At 44.7% G+C, this 20,860-nt stretch overlaps 1 protein-coding gene across 1 annotated transcript; it reads left to right on the plus strand.

Annotated features, from left to right (window-relative positions):
• Positions 1–11,566: 11,566 nt before the first annotated feature.
• On the plus strand, positions 11,567–19,710 carry NOTUM (NOTUM, palmitoleoyl-protein carboxylesterase). Its single transcript, XM_019541780.1, has 11 exons — positions 11,567–13,046; positions 13,142–13,194; positions 13,292–13,387; positions 14,258–14,318; positions 14,812–14,870; positions 14,951–15,050; positions 16,236–16,427; positions 17,670–17,770; positions 18,028–18,175; positions 18,763–18,810; positions 19,323–19,710. The coding sequence occupies exons 1-11, from the start codon at positions 12,685–12,687 to the stop codon at positions 19,600–19,602; spliced, it is 1,500 nt and encodes a 499-aa protein (XP_019397325.1). The 5' UTR covers positions 11,567–12,684; the 3' UTR covers positions 19,603–19,710.
• The last annotated feature ends 1,150 nt before the right edge of the window (positions 19,711–20,860 follow it).

The following is a 20,860-nucleotide window of genomic DNA, read 5'->3' on the forward strand; positions in this document are numbered from 1 at the left end:
GTGCACTCCATACTAAAAGTGGTTGTGGGTGGTTGCTGCTTGCCACCCCACTGCCGACACCACCTGCGGCGGCTGCAGGCGGTCCGCGATTGCTGCTGGCCACTGTCAACGCTGCTGGTGGCATCTATGGGTGGTCGCCCCCCTCCCTATCCCCCCGCTGCTGACAGCACTGGTGGCGTCTGCGGGAGGTCCTGCTTGCTGCTGTGCCTTCACTGCTGCTGCGCTCCCTCCTACCATTTCCCCCCACTCACCGGAGGCATGCGGTGTTCATGGCGGAGGGTCAGGAGTGAGGGGCGCTGGGTCAGGACTGGCCACTGTTGTTTACAAATGGGTCCTGGTACAAAAAGGGTTGAGAACCAGTGCTTTAGTGGCTTGTACTTGGGGAACACCACAGGGGTGCGGAGTGAAGTTTAGCTGGTCGTGGACTGGGGAAGGTGCTATTTTCCATGGTATCATACTTGTTTTTCTGACTTTTTGTGGATAAACCTACTTCACGGTTGCATTACCACACTGCATCCCTTCCCCAGCTATTTAATGTCTCAAGAAATGGCACTGGGCTCCCAGGAATGAAAGTTGTGGAAGAGCCATGAGCTCCCCCCTGCAAGGTGACTCCTATCATGGCACAAACAGTAGATCCCCACGATTCAGGGGCTGCAGGCTTCAGATGCCACAGCATCTTAAATATGTCTGTCCAGAGTGAACAGGTCAAAGAAAACTTTTTGAGAAGCCTCAGAGCTTTTGTCTGCTACCTTGGCCCTTCCAGGAGATTTTTTCAGTGGAAGGCAGCAATCTGGCCTTGTATAAATAAGTGTCTAGCTGCTCGGGTAGGTGGAGGACCACCAAATCAATACAGCAAACAAGCAACTAGTGAATAACAGACTCATTGCTGCCCACCTTGTTTGCTGTAGACTCTGACGTTCCTGCTAATAGTTTCCTTCCTTTATGGTATTTGCTGCACAACAGCTTGCAGGTAAAGGAGTTGTGTGAGGGGTGCCTGGGATATGTAGATTTGTTGGCCTGATGGAGCAGTCAGGCTCATGAAGTGTTATTCCCAGCCCCCCAGTCCATGTTTTTATGCTGTTTGGGGTACCTTTTCTAGACTAATAATAAGAAACACAGTTTCTAGCACTGTAAATGCAATTGTATTCTTTGTGATGCCACTGATAAACCTGGCTGTCAGCAGCTGCTCAGCTTTTAGGCAGGGGTGAGGGAGAAATGAATTATACAGGGTGCTTTCTCTGTGTGAGGGCCACCAGCTGCTTTCTGGCAAACTGTCATAAATTGCTTCCGAATTAGTGGTTTGAAGGCAGCCGCACGGATGCCAGTGACGGTCAATGTTGGCAAATGGCTAAAATAGTAAAGGGATAGAAATGTGTTTGCTCTCACAAGGAGACTGAAATTAAATGCAATGGAAAATGACTTAAATCCTATTTATCCTGGTCTCAGTATTTGAAGCTGGGATACAGTAAATATCCTGATGACTCATTATGGAGTTTTCCTTGTTCTTTCATTTGGTTTCTCAAAAATTAGGCATCCTTGCAGAGGTGGATTTATGCCTACAAACAAATCACTCTCACAGGATGGTTCAAGGTGACTTCATGGTATCATTGCAAACGTCCTTTCTTAGTACCTGCCTAATTTGTCTGAATCCGTTGATTTAGAGACTTGTGAAACGCCCGCTGCTGCTAACTTGGCATTTCAGTGCAAACATCTTTATTGTGATTCAGAATTTAAAAGAGTAAGCGTGACATTGTGACTCCCTTACTCGTATGGAGGAGAAGGAGAATGTTACTATGAAGGTCGGTGTACTGATTCTTTGGAAGAGGTGCTGTTTGAACTGGGTAAGGATATTAGAGCCTGATCCTACAGAAATAATAAACTAGTTCATGTGGATAATGCTCATGAGGTTTACCTTGCTTTGTAATAATCATCCACCTTCAACAATATTGTATTATGTTTTATTAGATGCTTTATTAGATGCTCTTGTTGATACTTTTAACTGGAGCCTCTCCGTTGCTCATTGCACTGTTTACTCTCCTCCCACTTTAAAATCTCCCCTAGAATCCTTTAGACTTCTTAAATGCTCACCTCTATTTATTTCACAGCAAATGTCTCCCGTCTGATTGATGTGTCCATTCCTCTCTCCCATGATGAGAAAAGAACAAGCCTCAAAGGCTGCCACACAGCTCCCGAGAGAGGAGAATGCAAAGCACTAGGTTCTCTGAACCAGTGTCCGAATGCTGAGGTCATACTGCTGCTTTTTCTCTTTCATGATGTCACCGCACATCCCCTCATGCTGAAGGAGTTGCAGGTTTCATGGTATTCATCTCTGTGTGTGGCCTCTGCGTATGTTTAGCAAAGGTCACATTCCATTATTAAAACCTGCCTCTTTTACTGGTGATGTCAAAGGCCAGCCACTGAATCTCTCTCTTTGTGTTGCTCAGCAGGCAGTAAATCCTTATTTGTAAATGTGAGCTCAAGGGCACTGTGACATGGTGCAGGGGTCTTGCCCTGTAACCAGCAGCCAGGAAACTAACCTTACTGTAGATGAACAGGTGGAAGGGGTTGGGATAACAGGAAGGTGCCTAAGCCTGGATCTAACTTTGAGTGCGTGGAAGACATGTAAAGTCAATGGAACAGCTCTGGTGATTACAATTTGGATTAGCTGCACTGCAGAATCAGGCTATAGGAGCTAAAAATCTGGACTGTGGAAGTAAACCGTAGAAATAGCATGATCATTTTCAAGAGTACTTTTGCTCTTTAATAGCACATAACAATCACTTTTTCAGTGTGATCATGATGTTAATGCAAAACTCCCGACTTTACAGGCAAGAGAATTTAAGTTGTAAAACACAATGAGGTCCAGGTTCACAGCTTTTGAGGCAACTTGGCCTTTCTCTCCTGGTCAAAGAACAGCAGGACTTAAAATGTCCAAAGTGTAAAGGAGATTATGCTTATTCATCTTAGTAGCTGAAACACAGGCATGGGGCAAAAGCGTGGAAATGAATCAAGTGAATGATTAGCAATTAATGAGGCTCTCTCTCCCATCACACACTTACGTCAATAGTCTTCTATTATTGTGCTGGCACCTGGGAAGATAGATAGGTAACTCATAGGCTTCTATAGTAGCTGAAATGTATGTTTTCAATTACAAGAGCTGTCAGCTTGTCACTTCTTTCTTCTCGGTTTCTGTGATAGCAGCTATTCCAGGGCACACTTCTGAGTAGAAATTCCCCAAACTAAGTGACAAAAATAATTTTGTTCATCAATAAAAACATAATAACAGAACAATCATCTGAAGAGAGAGACAGTGTTTCAGAAACTAACCCTCTTGCTGGGGAGCTGAAACTTGCCGCCACTGACAAAAAAAAAAAAAGCATATATTCAGAGGCATGCTGTTCGTCTGCTTTTATTTTCTTATCATTGTCACAAGTACAGAAACACACAGCATAAAGTAATGATACATCAGCATCCCAAATGTGCTGGTCTCCTACAGATGCCACATGAATCATAATGCTTATTGTTTTGCAGCGAGTCATGGGCATTTTTATGCGTGAGCAAGGCTTTGGGGTAACCTTCATCCTTCAGCGGATTGTGTAACAACACATATGAAGAACTCTGAATGGAGCAGGTTGAAGGAGGGGAGGAGGATCCTGGTTTTTGCTTTGCCTGATGGTTAAGAACTTCTTAAACAACCGTCAGGGTCTACCTTACACGCTGTCTGAATGGCGTGCTATGAAAGCAGTCATACAAAGGTGCTTACCCTCAGCTACTGGAGTTGGCATCTTAAACAGTTTATTTCCTAAGATGTCAGTAAATCTTTCTATCAGCTCACCATTCTCCGTCAATAATATATTTGTCACTTAAACAAGAGAAGAACTAGCTGGGAGTGTCTTGTCTCAGTTCATATGTGGCTGTTTTGGTAACAAAGTATTTACTAGTAAATTTTTCCTTTATACTTTTTCTCTTCTCTTATCGGTAATGCATCACCATCTTATAAAAGGCGTTATGATATATACTCCAGATCTAGCTAATCTGTCATAGCAGCTTTTATTTATTCACTGTGGTGTGGAAGCTTAGATGTATTTAGATGAATTGTGCCATGCTCTCTGCAAAGACCCCTTTGTTGTTCCAGTTTATTGGCAAGATTTGTTTCACGTATGAAGACTTTTGCCTTCACAGCTAAGAGAAGTTAAAAGAACAAATTGCATTTATGATCTGGTATTAACTGGCGTGAGGATATAGTAGTTTTAATGGCAACAGGGAAGGTGTTTTGGAGGAAATTTTGGTGCACCAGCTTTTTACCTATGGAGAGCTGGTTTCATTTTAGTCTTTGGTGAATGTCAGCATACACTGTAAAGCTACTAGCAATCTGGCAAATTTGGGATGAGTGTCGATTATTATTATTGTTATTTGCTGCTTCCACCACTGGGTTGCTCAGAGAGCCCACAGTCTGAGAAGGGCTGAACTTAGTCATGTGTGTAGAATAGGGCTTCTCAAAACTTCAGGACTGGCAGGCCAAAATTACACAGCTCTGTCTGAGGTGGGTCACTCCTTCCAGCCTGGCTGCCACCAGCCACTGCTGCTTCTTCCTGCCAAGCCCCGCACTGCTGAAATGCCACAGAAGCCCTGGCTTCGCGAGCTAGCGGGAATGACCCTGTGGGCTTGATCCAGCCTGTGGGCCATAAGTTGCTGATGCCCGGTTTAAAATATTACCACCTTCCTCAGCAGAGCAGAAGTGCCCAGCAGTGCTGCTTTCTGCAGGACCCTGAATCCTTCATAGGGTCAGTTTCCAGTTCATACTGTGCCACCATGATGAAGGATTCAGGGTCTTGCAGAAAGCTAATTCTTGAAGATGTTACTTGGGGCTTTTTTTTTTTTCCCAGAAAAAGTTCTCACTGACTCACATTTAAGGTGTAAATCTCAGCTTTACACTCAAGCGTAGCATATGTTAATTTGCCAGTCAAGCTACGTGAAATATGAATGTGTGTAATGTGACATTACATCTCTCCGTTAAAGGTTTTTAGTTTCATGATTTGCTTATTTTATTTCAGTTGTTCTCAAGGATTGAGGTGAGTGCAACCCAACCTTTGAATCCAGTTACTTCCAGTCTTTGGATGCAGATCCCAAATTCCCCTCATTTGTCAGCTTCTGCCAAACTCTTGCTATGATGCACATACTTGGAAGTTTGAGAAACTTTAAGCACCATCTGTACTTTGCAGCTGGTTGTTTTGAGTTGCCCTAAGGGACATTAAAATGTTCTATTTCTTTTTGCTTTGCTGGGCATATGTTGTGCCTGATTTTGTATGGCATTTTTATTATTTTGCTTTCCTTGGCTTCTGAAAAATCACTTTACCTGCCCTAGAAAGTGCCCTGTAGCTTCTGAGGGGAAAAACATAATCATGTTATTGGGCAAGTACAGCTATAACCAGATTATCTTGTTGCACTATTTTATTCTTTAACTGCTTCCAAGTCTTGTACTGAATATAATGAGTTACAAGCACAGGTATTATAGTGGGAATTGATTTTTTTCACATATGAATGGATGAAAGATCAATACTAATCGTTTAGGTTTCTGTGTCTGCCTATTAATGTTGTATATCCCTTGTTCAGTGCAAGGAATAAGTAATAGGCTTTTTATTTCAACCATGTTCCCAAAGATTCCTGTGAAAGTGGTGCTGTGACATATGCAATCAATGGCAGACTACACTGGCATGTATATGCACATGCAGTCTGCAACAGGGCACATACAGGTAATCACAGACTGCAGGCAAATATATACCATCACATGCAGGCTGCAGCACATTCACGGTCAATGACTGATGAAGACAGTATTAATTTGCTCAGTCATGTGTTGTCTTTGACACAACTACATAGCTCCCAGAGATCATGGAGCCAATGTGGACACCAGTCCTACGCACACTGCTCCGTTATGGACTCAGAAGTTTTGAGGAGCCCTATTCTACACACATGACTAAGTTCAGCCCTTCCACCCGATTCAAGGCCTTTAGACTGGGAAGTTAGTCAGGACTAAGCTGGACCTGGTCTGTTCAAACTATAGGTTACTCTGACAGAACCTGGAGCTGGACGGAGGTGCAGGACCTGTCTGGTTTCGAACGTCCTTATAGACTCAGAACTCAGCCTGGGTTTTGCCAACGTGCTGGCTAAGGGTCGCTACCACCTGCAGTGAATCTGGGCTCAGTTTAAAGGGAATGTGCTGATTTCTGAGTTCAGTTCCTGACCTATTCTAGCCCTTGGACATTCTAGTCAAATGAGGACTCCACCTTTGAATATCCCACTGAAACTCATTTAGCAAACCAGCTCAGGTGTAGCAAACGCTCAGACAAGACTCGGGGCAAAGTGCAACTAAGTCAATAAAACTGGATTCTAAAATCCAGGGAAGAAGACTTCCATCCTGAGCAGAAGTTGAAATGCTGACTGCCTGGTGCTATCCAAATAGATGATATTTTTAACAGAGTAGATGGAGCAGAACAGCAGGCTCCTCCAGAGATGTAGGGGATGGGCAAATCATTCAAATGCCTTGTCACAAGGCTGCACAGTAATTTTCAAGCTATCAATAAAACCTTGTGGCGAAGGACTGTTTGTGTGTTGTGAACGGATTCTAAAATTCAGAAGAATTAGGAGTGTGCATTGTTAAATTATTCAAATAAATGCATACAAATTAAATGAAAACCTCCATGTAATTATAATTGAGTGCTCATTTCAGTGAACACACAGCCATTTTCGTTAACATTTTATATTTGACACTGGGAGAGTTCACTGTTGTATGCTTCAAATTTATATAGCTGAAAAATAAAACCACTTGGTTGTACTAACCACCAAACCCAGGATGCGACTTTATTTTAGGTTTTATATAATGCTTGTGAAGAAGAGCTTCTGGCTGAATTTGAGAAATGGGATGATGGATTTACAACAATTTTTTCATTTATTAGGCTCGTGAAATATCCACTGAACAGACAGCTCAGTAGTTTTCAGAAGACAAATGGGAATTTTCCACGCAGACAATACAAAGCTGGAACAAAACTGATTTATCAGCCTCCAAGTGTCCTCAGGTTTTTGGAGATCAGACATGTGAATGTGGTGAGTTGATTGCATTTTAGAGCACAAGCAGAACATAATAGGTACACGGATGAGCAGTCTCTCATGTGAAGCTTGTATTTAGCAGCACTTGCAATTGCACTTCAAAGTGGGGTTGCCCATTTTACTCTTCTGCCCATCTCTGACCCACGAAGAGACAAAATACTTTATTGATTTGTAAAATAAGCAGACATGAGTGTGTGCAAATCCCTTAAAATTGGTGTTTAGGCAGGACTGGCTTCTTATTGCTGCATGTGTGTGTACAGTGCCTAGTGTGATGGGAAATGGGCACTGTTACATCAGTGCATTTACACCAGTAAATGAGTATGTGTGACAATAGTTGTTAATGTGTCAGGCTCCCAACTTAAGATGAGGCACTTAACTCTGAGTGAAATTCAGCGGTGGTAGGAGTCGGATGCCTGTGAAACAGAGCTGTGGCTTTGATGCAAATCCTGAGTATGAGGCAGCATGTTGCTGTGGACTGGGTGCGTGTCCATGCAGTCTGCGTTCTCCCGTGCGCTGGCAGAGCTGAGCTTGCCTGGCTGGTGGAAGGGGGGGTCCCAGCCCACTGTCCTCTGCAGTCCACCTCTCCTGCCCTGAGTGCTCACGCGGGAGACCGTGACTGGGACCTGCTTCTCCTTCTGTGCTATGAGCTTGATACAGGTAACGTGTCCCTCTGCTCCACCCGCTAGCTGTGCCACAAGCCGGTTAGGAGCGACATGAGCACTGATGAAGGGGCTGCGGACCCTAGCATTTTTCATTTCTTCTGCTGGTTCATTGCCAGCACTGAACTGGGCAGATGATACACAGAGAGATCTCCAGAGCCCTTTGAGATCCACTGATGGAAAAAGCTGCAGGAGAGTTAGCAATAATGATGGTGACAGTAGTGATGACTTCACCTCACAAATGTGCTTCTGCCAACATCAAGGGAGCTGGTGCTCGAAGATGTTTAGCCAGAGGTCATTTGTTTTATGAACCCATTGCTGGAGTGATTGAAGGTGATAGCAAGCAAAAAAAAAAAAAAAAGGGAATTTCTAAATGAGATTCAGGCAGGCTGACTCAGGACTGAATCGGGGGGTTGGTGGAAATGGCCTGAACTGTTCCCATGCAAAGGGCTAACAGGACTCACCGCTTCAGAATCGAGGCTCAGGCTGATCCATAAGGAGCTGTGCTCACAAGCCACCAGTCACTAGTTACACTGAGTGCAGCAGTGTCCCGGGAAAGGGCTGCCTGTAAGAGGAGACTGACATGTGGCAGTGACAGGTGACAGACAACAGACCTGAATAAACATGTGTAGAGAGAGAGGAAGAAACCCCCCTCACTTCTCTCCCCCCAGGAATGACAGAGGCTCCAAGACATTTTGCAACAGCATGGTTCAAGAACTTCTTTGTTCAAATCTGATTGCCTCAGCAAGTCCTTGGCTTCCATTAAGCAGCATGGAGTTGTCGGCTTAGAGACCTCCATTGTGGAGACATGGCCATCTTTGGAAAAGAGTTTGCCTGTGACAAAAATGGTGTTTCCAGGACTGAAACCTCCTCAGAACTTGTGAAATGTGAAATCCATTTCATGTTGAATGTTATGCATGTTAATACACGGCAGAGAGTGCTTGGAAATCCATCCTGGCCGGCAGAAAATCACCTCTAAATGACAATGCCTTGTGCAAGCTCAGTGAACTCCACAGCTCTGTCCCTGAGAAGCAGAAACCATTAACAGTGTTCCCTGAGGTATCCCATTTGAATCCTGATCCACCACCATAGCTATAGGACGAAGTACTACGATTGTACCTATTGGTGCTACCTATCTGTATGTCCTGGTTGCAGTCAAGAGGCCATCCCAGGAGTAATGCAACATCAAAATCAAAGAAAACCAGAGCTTGATGGGTCCTCAGAAGGTAACCTCATTCAGCCTCTTGTTCACCACAGGATTGTCCCTCACTAAACCATCTCATCCAAGTGTATGTCTAACATATTCTTAAAAATGTCCAAGGATGGAGATTCCACATCCTCTCTAGGTAGCCTGCTCCAACGCTTCGTGAGAGAGTTCTTCCTAATGTCCAACCTCCATTTCCCCTGCCACAGGGTGAGACCATTGCTCCTAGTCTTGTCCCCTTCAGCCACAAGGAAAAGTCTATCTCTGTCCTCTTCATAACTACACTTCAGATATTTGAAGAACATTATCAAATCCCCACACAGTCTTCTCTTCTCCAGAACAAATGATCCCAGTTCTTTCAGCCTTTTCTCATGAGTCATGTTTCCTAGACCTCTAATCCTCTGTATTGCTCTCTGCTGGACTCCTTCTAATCTATTTGCGTCTTTCTTGACGTGCAGGTCCCAAAATGGTACTGCATTACTCCAGGTGAAGCCTCACCAGCTTTGAATAGCGTGGCAGACTCATTTTCCTTGATTTGCAAGTGGCACCTGTTAGTATACTGGGTATGCTATTGGCTTTTTTGCAAGCAGAGAATACTGCTGGCTTCTATGAAGCTTATGGTCCACTGTAATGCCAGGTCCTTTTCTGCAGTACAGCACCCTAGCCTGTCATTCCTCAGTCTATATTAGCAGTTGTCTTTGCTGAATTTAATTTGATTAATTTTGGACCATTTCTCCAGTTTATGAAGGTTATTCTGGATATTAGCCCTATCTTCCAGAGCATCTGTAATATGTATGAGAAACTAAAAACAGCAGTTTCAAGGGGAATAGAGTAGTAGGTACAATCATCCTGCACCAATATCAAATGAGATCATAGCCAGGTGTGTCTGGTTCTCTGTTTTTTTTTCTTGATGTTTTCATTCCTGAGAACCATGTAACTTATCTGACAAACAATGGGACATGCACTTATAAGTTACTTATGAAGAACTCAGTGATATATATGGTCCTGAGAAAACTTGGACATTTCTAAAGGAATGCTGGCCTGTAGAGAGACATAGCATGAAGTCATCCAAGTCTAAAAGCACCCAAGTGTGAGCTCAAACAAGGCTATTCGGTCCAAGCTTTAACCTGAAAAGCACTTACTGTGAGTTCTTGGGGGGGCATTATCTTTCTTTTATGTTTGTACAGCACCTAGCACTAGGGGAGGAGATGACTCCTAAGTCTTATGGTAATACAGATGGTTGTTCTTAATAATAATAATACTTATAATAACAGCAGCAGCAACAACAAGTATACCTCAACTACAGCTCTCCCATGAGAGGAAGGGCTAAAGCCATAATTTAAAGTAAAAAGGTAACATCTATGGTCCTTCAAGTGATGCTGTTTGAAGGGGATATGGGGGTCATGTGCTTGGATCTCCTTTGGACGCTGAAGTAATTGCACCCCTTGAATCCTCAACCTTTGCTGAGGGTTGTCAACAAGAGAGCTAAGTGAGCCAATTTCAGTGGAGGATTTTGTAACGTTGGCCCGGGTCACAACACCTGCATTGATTCTTTTCTAGCACATTTAATTCCTTTCTGAACATTATTCTTCCACCAGGTAGAAATGAATCCCAGTCACTAGAAAGCTGGCTTGGGCTTTCACAGTGAGTTGGAGCTAAACTAACTACACTGGTACCTTTCCAGGCCATGAAACCTCCAGCCCCTCTTGGCTTCTTAACTTCTTTTTTTGCTGGTTTATGACCCAGAGACAAGAAGCTGAAAGAAGTGCTATGACAATGCAGTAGACACAACTCATTGCACTATCTGTACACACTGTGTTCTTACCCTTCTCACAGGGAGATGAAAGCTCACAGGAGACAGTTCGACTTCATTATCTATTTCAGCCTATCCACCTCTACCTGCCTCGCTGCCCCTGCAAGAAGATGTCCAGGGGAGGACAGCCTTCTGAAATTAATGCTGTGATAACTCCAGTTAAGTATGCCAGCACTGGACCATCTGGTCCCTTTGATGGATATGGATGGCCTGCATTTCACTGATGGGTGAGGGGGGAAAGCTGTACTCATAACTCCCTTTAGGGACCAATGACTCACCCTCCAACTATCTAAAAAATATGTCTGCTTCTTTCAAATAGCCAGTGTTTTCTTTCCAAATGTTCCTCTCCTCTCTGGCCAGTGATGGTTATTTCCTGTGTTCTCCATGGGGCATAAGCTTTTCCATCCCAGCCAAGGGTAAGAGCAAAAGATTTTCTTTGATTTTTACCAATTCATTACATAGAAGGGAGAGAGAAATAGTTGTACTGTACTAAAAAATTAGCTCAAGATGTAGACTTGAATAACTGGTTAGGTTGTTCCTTTCTGTCTGGATTTTCCACTCAAAGTTAATCTGTATTTTACAAACTGAAACAAAAGAAAAGCTAGGTTATGTTTTTTCCTTTCCACCCACACTCTTAAATCGATAATCAAAAGGTTGTATTTTAATCACACGCCAGTTTTACTAGTGGAGCTATGGGTCAGCAAGCATTTATTCAGATTCTGATTGGCTATTAACGACGTTCCTGTCTTTGTTGTGAATTATTTATGAAAACTTGTGGGAATGGATCTTTATTTATTCAAAAATCAGGAGAACGTTCTTGGTAAAACTACCTCTACGCTCACACGCCTGATTAATTCATTATTGTTTCTTGTTTGTAATTCATTATGTGTTTTTATGCTTAAGAGGTTTCAGGCATCCAATCAGAGAGTTGAAGCAACGCCGTGTCACATAAGTCACCAATCACAGAGCCTGAACAACAAATGGTAACTAGCAGATACTGGAGGTGACTGGAATCCACATAACCATAAGCATTGTTCGGCTAAAAGTATTCAGTGAATAGTTGCAAATAACTAATACGTTTGTAGAAATCAGAAACGGTTCATGAATGATTCATTAAAACTAGTGAAATTAATTCAGAGGTTCACTTATTCATAATGAATAATGCATCTCCCTCTAATATATTTAGGAGAACTATTGTATAATGTAATTCCCAGACCAGGTCTATAACCTGACAAAACCTGGACTAGGACTAAAATGTGCTATTTGTTGAAAAGCTGAAAGGCCTGTGCTGAAATGATTTGATGAGGGAATGAGGTGAAATCTCTGACCAAGTTCAAATGCATTTCTTATTCATGAAATGACTTCAATTAATCTATCCTATAGAAGTAGATTGCCAGTTCATACCCCCAGGAAAACAGGAAGCCCAATGGAGATAGTTATTGAGACTTTCAGCATGCAAATAGAAACTTCTTCAGAACAGGGTGTGGTATCTTTCCTCCAGCCCCTGTCATCTGCCCATCCTTGGCAGCAGCTCAGAAAAAAAAGGCAGAAATGTATTCCACATGAGATGGTATTAAGTCCTTGGTAGCTGTGATCTGAGCAGAAGTACTCTTTCTGGCTGTGTAACAACTCCTCTTGGCTTTACAACTCAGACTCTTCATTTGTTGACCATCAGGGATTTCCCTTGCCTTTGGTATTAGGAGGTTTTAGATGAGGATCAACCACTTGCCAGCATTCTTGATGGCAGGTAGTGGTATTTCAATTCTGCAGCACCATCTTTACAGTGTATTAACATGCATGTGTCTGTATTAGTGCACATGCCAAGTCCATTTCTTGTTGGTCTGTATTCTCCATGCCATCTTTGTTAAACCTTGCTTTCTCCAAATATTTATGTTGACCTTTTCATGCAGCGTGGGTTTATTCTCCGCCAGCTTGTAGAGGAGGCATTTACTATGAAGATACCAGGGGCACTCCTGGCTTTGTTGCTTCTGGGGGAAGCAGCGTCTCAAAGCAAACGTCAGTCCAAAGCGAATGTGAAGACTCCTGCCCAGAGTCAAAAGGGTCTGCACGCTGCCGGGGAACTGGCACAGCCTGCTACTGAAGAGGACACCTTTGTAGGAGTTCTTCCTCCTGTGCCAGATGCATTGGCATTACAGCTAAGAAGCCCCTCACTAGCCCCTTTGCCTGCTTTGAAGGCCCTGAACAACATGAAACTTTTCTTTCTGAGGAACAGTGGGGTCACCTGTAATGATGGGACAGCAGCTGGGTAATGTTCACTTACATCTCGCATGCTTTTTACAGACAATGCAAAAGCCCCAAATAACCTTCCTGGTGTTCACACTTCTCTCCCACCACTTGCAGATACTACTTAAGGGAGACCAGAGGGAGCAAGAGATGGATCATATTCTTAGAAGGTACAGTAGGGAACAGAAATGCAGTACTAACGACAAACTGATCTTGCTTCTGAACTCACGTATGTTAGCGGGTATGAATCTTTTTACCTCTGTCCAGGTGGCTGGTGCTGTTATAATAAAGAAACCTGTGATACCAGATATAAGAATATCCGCCGTTTAATGAGCTCCTCTGACTGGCCCCAAACCAAGAAAGGTATTCTCTGCAATTGCTGTATTACTAATGGACTGATATAGTTATTACAGTTCTCTGAAAATTAAGGGGATGGATTCAGATATCAGTTAAAGTGCGGTAGGTCTGGAGTAACTTCGTTGAAGTCAGCGGGGTTAGTCATTTAGATGGTTACTGCTATAGCTGAGAAGAGAAGCAAGGTTAGTGGTCTGGGCAGTGATTTCATCCCTGCGCTTCTGTAATTTGGAGACAGCAGGACTGGAGTTCAGTGGGAGCAGGTCAAGAATCCTCACTGGTGGGGAGATGTCTGAGGAAAGACTACACGAGAGAGGTAGGCTTTTAGGCAGGATTTCAAGGAGCAGCAAGCAGGGCTTGGACATTCCCAAGCACAGAAGTTGCCATAAAAGAACGGAGCAAAGAGGGGGCTTCCCCCTGCCAGGTAGTGAGCCCTCTGGCATGGGTGGCAGTGCACCCAAACACCTGTTTACCTTTGAGCCTGTGAGCAGTACCGCTGAAGGCAGCAGGGTTACTCTCTGGATCTAAAGGGAAGCACATGTGTAAGTCCTTTTCCATTCAGGTCAGTGCTCAGCTGAGCTAGGAGGACTCTGAGGAATGGGAAGCTGTCCTGATCTCAGTGGGCTGGTTATTCAGAGCCTCCATGATGAAGAAAATGAACTTGAACTTCATGTAGAAAGAAATGGGGAGGAAGTGGAGGAGCAAGGTGTGCGGGTGACAAGCCATAAAGGGGGATGAAAAGGAGTGGACGCTGGGAGGTACTTGCAGGGGGTTTGTTTGATTCCCAAAGCTGAGAAATGTCACTGTGCTCAGCCTGGTTTTATGAGACTGTGACTGGCACCTCTCTGTGTTGTTTTGTTTGTGCATTTGTGATGCCAGGCACGGGCATCTTGTCTGCTCAGATGGAAGAAAGCCCCCGCTGGTGGAACGCCAATGCCGTGTGAGGACCTTCCTGAGTGCTGTACAACTGCTAAATTGCCAGTTCCTTCCCTGACTGCTAAGTGCATGATCTAACAGTGCGAGCAACACCTCCTGTCATTCTGGGGATAGCTGCAGCTCCTCATGAAAGGATCCTTCTCTTATGAAAGTGCTGCTGGTTCTGCGCTGCTACATCCATCATGGGGCTGGGAGGTCTGGGTCCCACATCGTTCCTGGGACAAAACCTTGGATCCATAGTTCTTGCATCTTCCCACAAGAGACCCCTTGCCAGCTAGCTAGGAATTAGCCAAGACCCCTGATCCATTTAGCAATATGGGGGAGGGGGAAGTGGTAGTGGGCCCCTAACATAATGGTAATAGCCCTATCCTGGATCATCCCTGTGCTGAGCAGGGAGGTGATGGGTAAAAAGCAGATGTTTCTCATGTCTATTTAGGAGCTGTCTGGTGGCTTTGCTGATGCTATGTGTGTGCTTTCCCTTTGCTGCCTTTGTTTAGGTTTGTGCCTTACTGCTCTAGTGATATCTGGAGTGGGACTCTACCCAAGTCTCAACAAGGTACGCCGCTATTTCTCTCCTTCGTCCTTTTAATATGTCCTTTATACGGTCATTTTAATGGAGATCTTTTCTTCCAGCAGACTATGCCTTCATGGGATCTCTGATTATCCAGGAGGTGATTAAGGACCTGGTCCCCAAGGGAATTAAACATGCTAAAGTGGTCCTCCTTGCTGGGGCAAGGTAAGAATGGAACTAGACATGGAGGTTTTTGGTCAAAATGTGGAGTGGGAAAGGAAAACTCTTAAAAAAAAATACCACATTTGAGCTTTGTTAGTAACAGTTCGTATTTCAGGAGAACCTAGAGGTGCTAAGTGAGGTTAGGTCCCGATTTATGACAGTAACTCACAACATGGGGAGAGAAAAGAGTTTGCACCCTACTCAGACAAATCAGACAAAGGAAAGGGGTGAGGGGGAAACACAGGTACAGGGAGCTGCCAAAGCAGGACCAAGACCCAGGTTTCCCTGAACCACATTACCTTCCTAAACACTCTCCTTTTGCAAATATGCCTTTTCCTTTATTTTGTGTTAGCAAAGCCTTGTCTGAGCCTATTGGTGAAGATGTCTTCTATACCTCTTATAAGAAATGACACCTCTTCAGAGCAGTGGCTCAAATCAGCTACATCCTACAGTAAGCCTGGTGTTTTGGCCTCTTGCTTCAGCTACAGACTGCAGAGTTTTCTGTGTTGGATGTTGAGTGGCCCTGTGAAATGGATTAGTGCTGCAACCTCTGCTGAAGTCGGCATGCAGACTGCATAGCTGTAGTACTTGAAACTGGACAGAGGCCCTGACCTAAAGGCCACTGAACTCAGTGAGAGTCAAGTGGTTAGTCCAGTTCCCAATATCAGCATCACAACAAATGCCATCACATGGTCACTAGTGGGTCTCTCTTTGGCAGGTTAAACAGAGAGACTATGAGGTGAATGAGCCCAAGGCTTCAGATAGTCTGTTCAGCCTGAGGTTTTTGCATATGGAAGAGTAAGGGGTGGGGGAGGTTTAAATTGCTTCTGCTTTGCAGGGAAGTGAAGGGCTCTGGTTTCCAGGGGAGGCTACTGGACACTTTGCATGAGCCACAGTATTTGCAAAAATCCAATTAGTGAATGCGAGAGAAGGGGACAAGGGTTGGAAGGAAAAAGCTTGATGCCTCCTTTAATTTCTAGGATATGCTGCAAAAACTTCAGCCAAAAACCTCTTTGTTTCTGCTTCTGTGTCCTGGCAGGTGGGATACAATAGTAGCGGGGCTTTAAGGTGCATTACTCGGAACTCCTGTATTTGCCAAGGACGGCATTAGTGAAGATGCTGTCGGCCTGTGGAGCTGCAGGGCACTGTATCAGGGAGCCACATAACCAGTGCATTTCCTCTCTTCAGTGCTGGTGGGACCGGTGTGCTACTGAACCTGGAGAGGGTGGCTGCCTTGCTGGAGGAGCTGGAGGCTGAGGCAGTCCAGGTCAGAGGGCTTGTAGACTCTGGCTGGTTTCTTGACATTAACCATCCAAGACAATCTGACTACTTAGATGCTACCTCCTATGCCCCAACAGATGCAATCAAGAAAGGACTCAGGTACTTGAGCCTGTAACTCTCAGGTATATTCTTGCTTTGCTTGCAGAACCCCACAGATGCAAATTTCTTGCAACCCCAACTTGTGGGAAGAAAAACCTGCAGCATGCTTATAGGCTCGGCAGTGCTACGCTGGCTAGCACTATGGACAAAAGGGACTTTGGGGTCATGATTGACCACAAGATGAACGTGAACCTTCAGTGTGATGCTGCAGCAAGTAAAATGAGCAAAACACTGGTTTGCATCCAAAGATGCTTCTCAAGCAAATCCCAGGGCGTCATTCTCCCATTGTACTTGGCCTTGGTGAGGCCACAGCTGGAGTACTGCGTCCAGTTTTGGGCTCCACAATTCAAAAAGGATGTGGAAAAGCTTGAGAGAGTCCAGAGAAGAGCCACGCACATGATCAGAGGTCAGGAAAACAGACCTTATGAAGAGAGGCTGAGAGCCATGGGACTCTTCAGCCTGGAAAAGCGCAGGCTCAGAGGTGATCTGGTGGCTGCCTATAAGTTTATAAAGGTTACTCACCAGGATCTGGGGGAACATTTGTTCACCAGAGTGCCCCAAGGAATGACAAGGTCGAATGGTCACAAGCTCCTGCATGACCATTTCAGGCTGGACATAAGGAAGAACTTCTTTACCGTCCGAGCCCCCAAGGTCTGGAACAGCCTGCCACTGGAGGTGGTTCAAGCACCTACTTTGAATGCCTTCAAGAGACATTTGGATGTTTATCTTGCTGGGATCCTGTGACCCCAGCTGATTTCCTTTCCCTGGGGCGTGGGGCTGGACTCGAAGATCTTCCAAGGTCCTTCCAGCCCTAATGTCTATGAAATCTATGAACTACTACCTGATTCCCACCTTCAGCCCAATGAGAAGCAGCACAAGCACTTAGATTGGCACCTGGGATGAGTGCATGCATATATATTTTACAGATGCAGCTTAAAATGTAGGTTTCTGTCAATGTCTTATAATGCATGTGTGGTCATGTCCTTGGCCAGGGGCCCCACTCCACCTTGGGTACAAAATAGTCATTTATGGTTTCTAAATAAGAGAGCTTTCCTTGTTCTGAGCAGCATGCCATGCCTATCTTAGGCTGCCATGGGAAGCTATATGGCAGGTTCCTCGTATTCATCTTCTCACCCAGACAATTTTCATTTGAGATGATGAGCACAGATATTTCTTTTCCATGTTAGTTCTGAGTAACAGCATCTCACTCCTCCCTTTTGTGTCCTGGCCATCTTGTTTCAGGATGTGGAACGGGATCCTCCCAGAAAAATGTCGGCAGCAGTTCAAGAGGGCTGATGAATGGCAGTGCTTCCTCGGGTACCGGCTGTTCTCATCCTTGAAATGTAAGTGCATCTTCTCTCAGGGCCTGACTCTGCTCCTCCACTGCCATTAACTGAGGCCACACACTTCTGAAGCTCTTTGCAGCAGGGAGAATCTTTTATTCTGTGCTTGCATTATCACCATGGGGCCTTAGTACACAACTAAGATTGTTGGGCACTCTGCTAATGTAGTAGCAGTAGCGATAAGGGTTGCAGGATCTGGCCTTGGGTGGTAGAGTCAAATACTGACTCCTTTCTAGGACATTTTTCTTCCTTTACAGCTCCAGTTTTTGTGGTCCAGTGGCTGTTTGATGAAGAACAGATGAAATTGGAAAGTATCCATCTTGGCAGCCAGTCTCTGGCAGAAAATCAATGGAACCATATACAGAACCTCGGACGTGAACTTAGGAACTCACTGCGCGATGTCCCGTCAGTATGACACTACTTTGTTTGGGATAAAATCCCCCAAGCTGGCATCTGTTCTTGGCTATCCATCACACACAGTGTGACTAAAGGCAGAGAGTGGCCCATAAAAAGAGGATGTGTGTTCATCATCTAATCTTGATCCCTGATAGCATAGAAATCTAACACTTGTTAGATATATTTATTGCACACCAACATTAGCATCCTATTGAAATTGTATTGGTTTGGATTTTTAAAAAGCTTTTCCTGTGCAAAATACATTTAAAAGTATGGGGTCTGACCATACTCCCATAAAACCCTTCCTCAAGCTGGATAGCATCTTACACGTATTAGGACCAGCAGTTATCTGCTGCTCTTAGGTGCTGCTCTAGAACAGATACGCAGCTGCATGGAGCTCACTGGAGCTCTGACAGCTTATGCCTATTGAGGATTTGCTGCTTTGTGAGGCAAGGCATTTCAGTCTGATCCACTGAAAAGTGGGGAATGGGACCAGACCCACGAATGGCATATTGGGATGAGGATGGGAGATGCTTGCAGTAAGTAGACAGTGAGCAGTGTATTGTGTTTCACTTGACTGTGTTTCTCCCTCACAGGGCCGTGTTTGCACCTGCCTGTCTGTCTCACACGTTGATTACAAAAAGGTGAGCTAAGATACTTAAGTCTTTTCCTTGCCCTACTGGACCTCACCTAATGGGATAAAATGCCTGTTATTCTTCCAAGAATTAGATCAGGTTGTGAGTTCTGTGCTGAAATTGTACACATATGAATCCCATTTGCAGCCCTCCTCTCATCTCGTTAAATACCTTCTTTAAGAACTTGCCTTTTCCCCCTTTAACGCTGAGGTTGATTTCTGCAGCTATTTAGCAAAATGAGGTGAATGGGTGCCAATGTGTCTTGTTGTGGCTCAACCGAATGCTCATTAGGAGGATTGTTTCATCACTTAATTAAATTCATCAGGAGGATTCCTGGCACAAAGCTCTGGGTCCAGTTGTGGCTGTAGGACCGGGCCTCAGGTGAACATCCTCAATGACTTCCATAATGTTTATGATATGAAAATCCAAGTGGGAAGCATTTTGGAGCTGATCCCATGTCTATTGGTTGCTGGGAGTGTGATCGCCTCTAACACCTTCTTTCTCTCCTTTCTGTTTCATAGCTACTGGATGGAATTTCAAGTGAAAGGTGTCTCTTTGGCCAGAGCTTTGCAGTGCTGGGAGAGGAGCCTTCAAGAAAGCAATAAAGGCCCAAAAGTTCCCCCTAGAAGCTGTCCCTTCCATCTGATTGATAGCTGTCCATGGCCCCACTGCAACCCCACCTGCTCAGCCCTGCCTGGCCACCCCACAGGATTAGAAGGGAGCTTCATGCAAACTTTATTAAGGTTGCGACCTGATGTCCCTAGGAAAGCTCAGGAGTTCAGAGCTGACCCCAGTCAGTGAACAGGAACATTCAGCAGTGGGGGCTAATGTACAAAACTGCTGTCCACATGGATTTATTGCAGCTGAGTGTGAAATAAGGCAGGATGTTGAGCAAAGTCAAGGATTTTATCATTATAGTGTGTCATAAATCCAATGTCTATATTGAGTCCATGAGTTTTTGTATGTAGGAGGTTGATGAAGTGAAGTTCATAGACATCTGACTCCCTAGGTACCTCTCTACTTTTACCTGCTACATCTCCCCCCTCTCCCCGCCCTCCCAGCCTGTCTCTCACCCCCTGATGCCTCAGTTTCCATTTTCACTGACTGGCTTTCTCGCCTGCATTGCTTGCCAGGCCAGCCTCTAGCTTCTTTACTATTCCTTCCATCCAGCATACACACCAACTGCAGGTGCTTCCTCAGCCTGACAAAGGATTTTTAAACCCAAAGCCTTGCTAAGATATATTTCTCCAACTAGTCAGTTGGTCTAATAAAAGATATCACATCTACCCCCAGAACTTTGTCTGCCTACGTCCTGAGACCAACACGGCTACAATCCACACCCCTTAAGACACCCAAGTGATATGAGTTTTGCTTTCAACAGTTTGAGGTGCATTTTCACAGAAACCCCTGTACCTATCTTTCTGAAACTTGGCAAGCTTCATACCCTCAGAAGAGGCTACCAGCCCTGATGTTTTCATTCCTCTCTGCCTTAACCCACACAAGTGCTATGAGTTTTGCTTTCAAAGACTTGAGGTGCACTTTCACAGAAACCCTGTGCCTATCTCCTTGAAACTTGGCGGGCTTCATGCCCTCAGAAGGGGCTAGCATTCCTGCTGTTTTCATTCAAATCTGCAAAGAAATGACAAAGTTACACCTATTTTAGTGATTCCCTATTATAATCTATGGCCGAATCACCGAATTGGCGCTGAATCTTCGAATCTGATTTGGCCAAATTGAATCGGGACAGTGACTCAAAACCAAATCGAATCACTGTCCATCCAAATAAGCCACATCTGAGTACAAATCGAATACTTGCTGCTTCGCACAGGCCTACTTTGCAGCTTTACTGGAGACGTACTACCAAGGCTTGCCCAAGAAACCTTCATGGAAATAGGTGTGCCCGTGGGCTCACAGGACATGGGGGCCTTGTAACAAAATGAATGGAGGCTCGAGGTGTTCAACCACTGAAATAACTTAAAGTACCCTCCCCATTGTCCTTCTCATCCCACAAGCTTTTCCCACAGCAGTTTTCCTGTCGTACCACTGCCTTCCCAGCAGG

This window comes from Crocodylus porosus, unplaced genomic scaffold, assembly GCF_001723895.1.
Source record: "Crocodylus porosus isolate Cpor-Errol unplaced genomic scaffold, CroPor_comp1, whole genome shotgun sequence".
In the NCBI taxonomy this organism is placed as follows: domain Eukaryota; kingdom Metazoa; phylum Chordata; order Crocodylia; family Crocodylidae; genus Crocodylus; species Crocodylus porosus.

What these genes read in the sequence shown, in the direction of transcription:
- NOTUM (XM_019541780.1), top strand. Translation starts at nt 12,685, where the DNA reads ATGCAGCGTGGGTTTATTCTCCGCCAGCTTGTAGAGGAGGCATTTACT. An exon ending in ATGGATCATATTCTTAGAAG is followed by an intron (nt 13,195 to 13,291) that starts GTACAGTAGGGA and finishes ACCTCTGTCCAG; the next exon opens with GTGGCTGGTGCTGTTATAAT. An exon ending in AACTCACTGCGCGATGTCCC is followed by an intron (nt 18,176 to 18,762) that starts GTCAGTATGACA and finishes TCTCCCTCACAG; the next exon opens with GGCCGTGTTTGCACCTGCCT.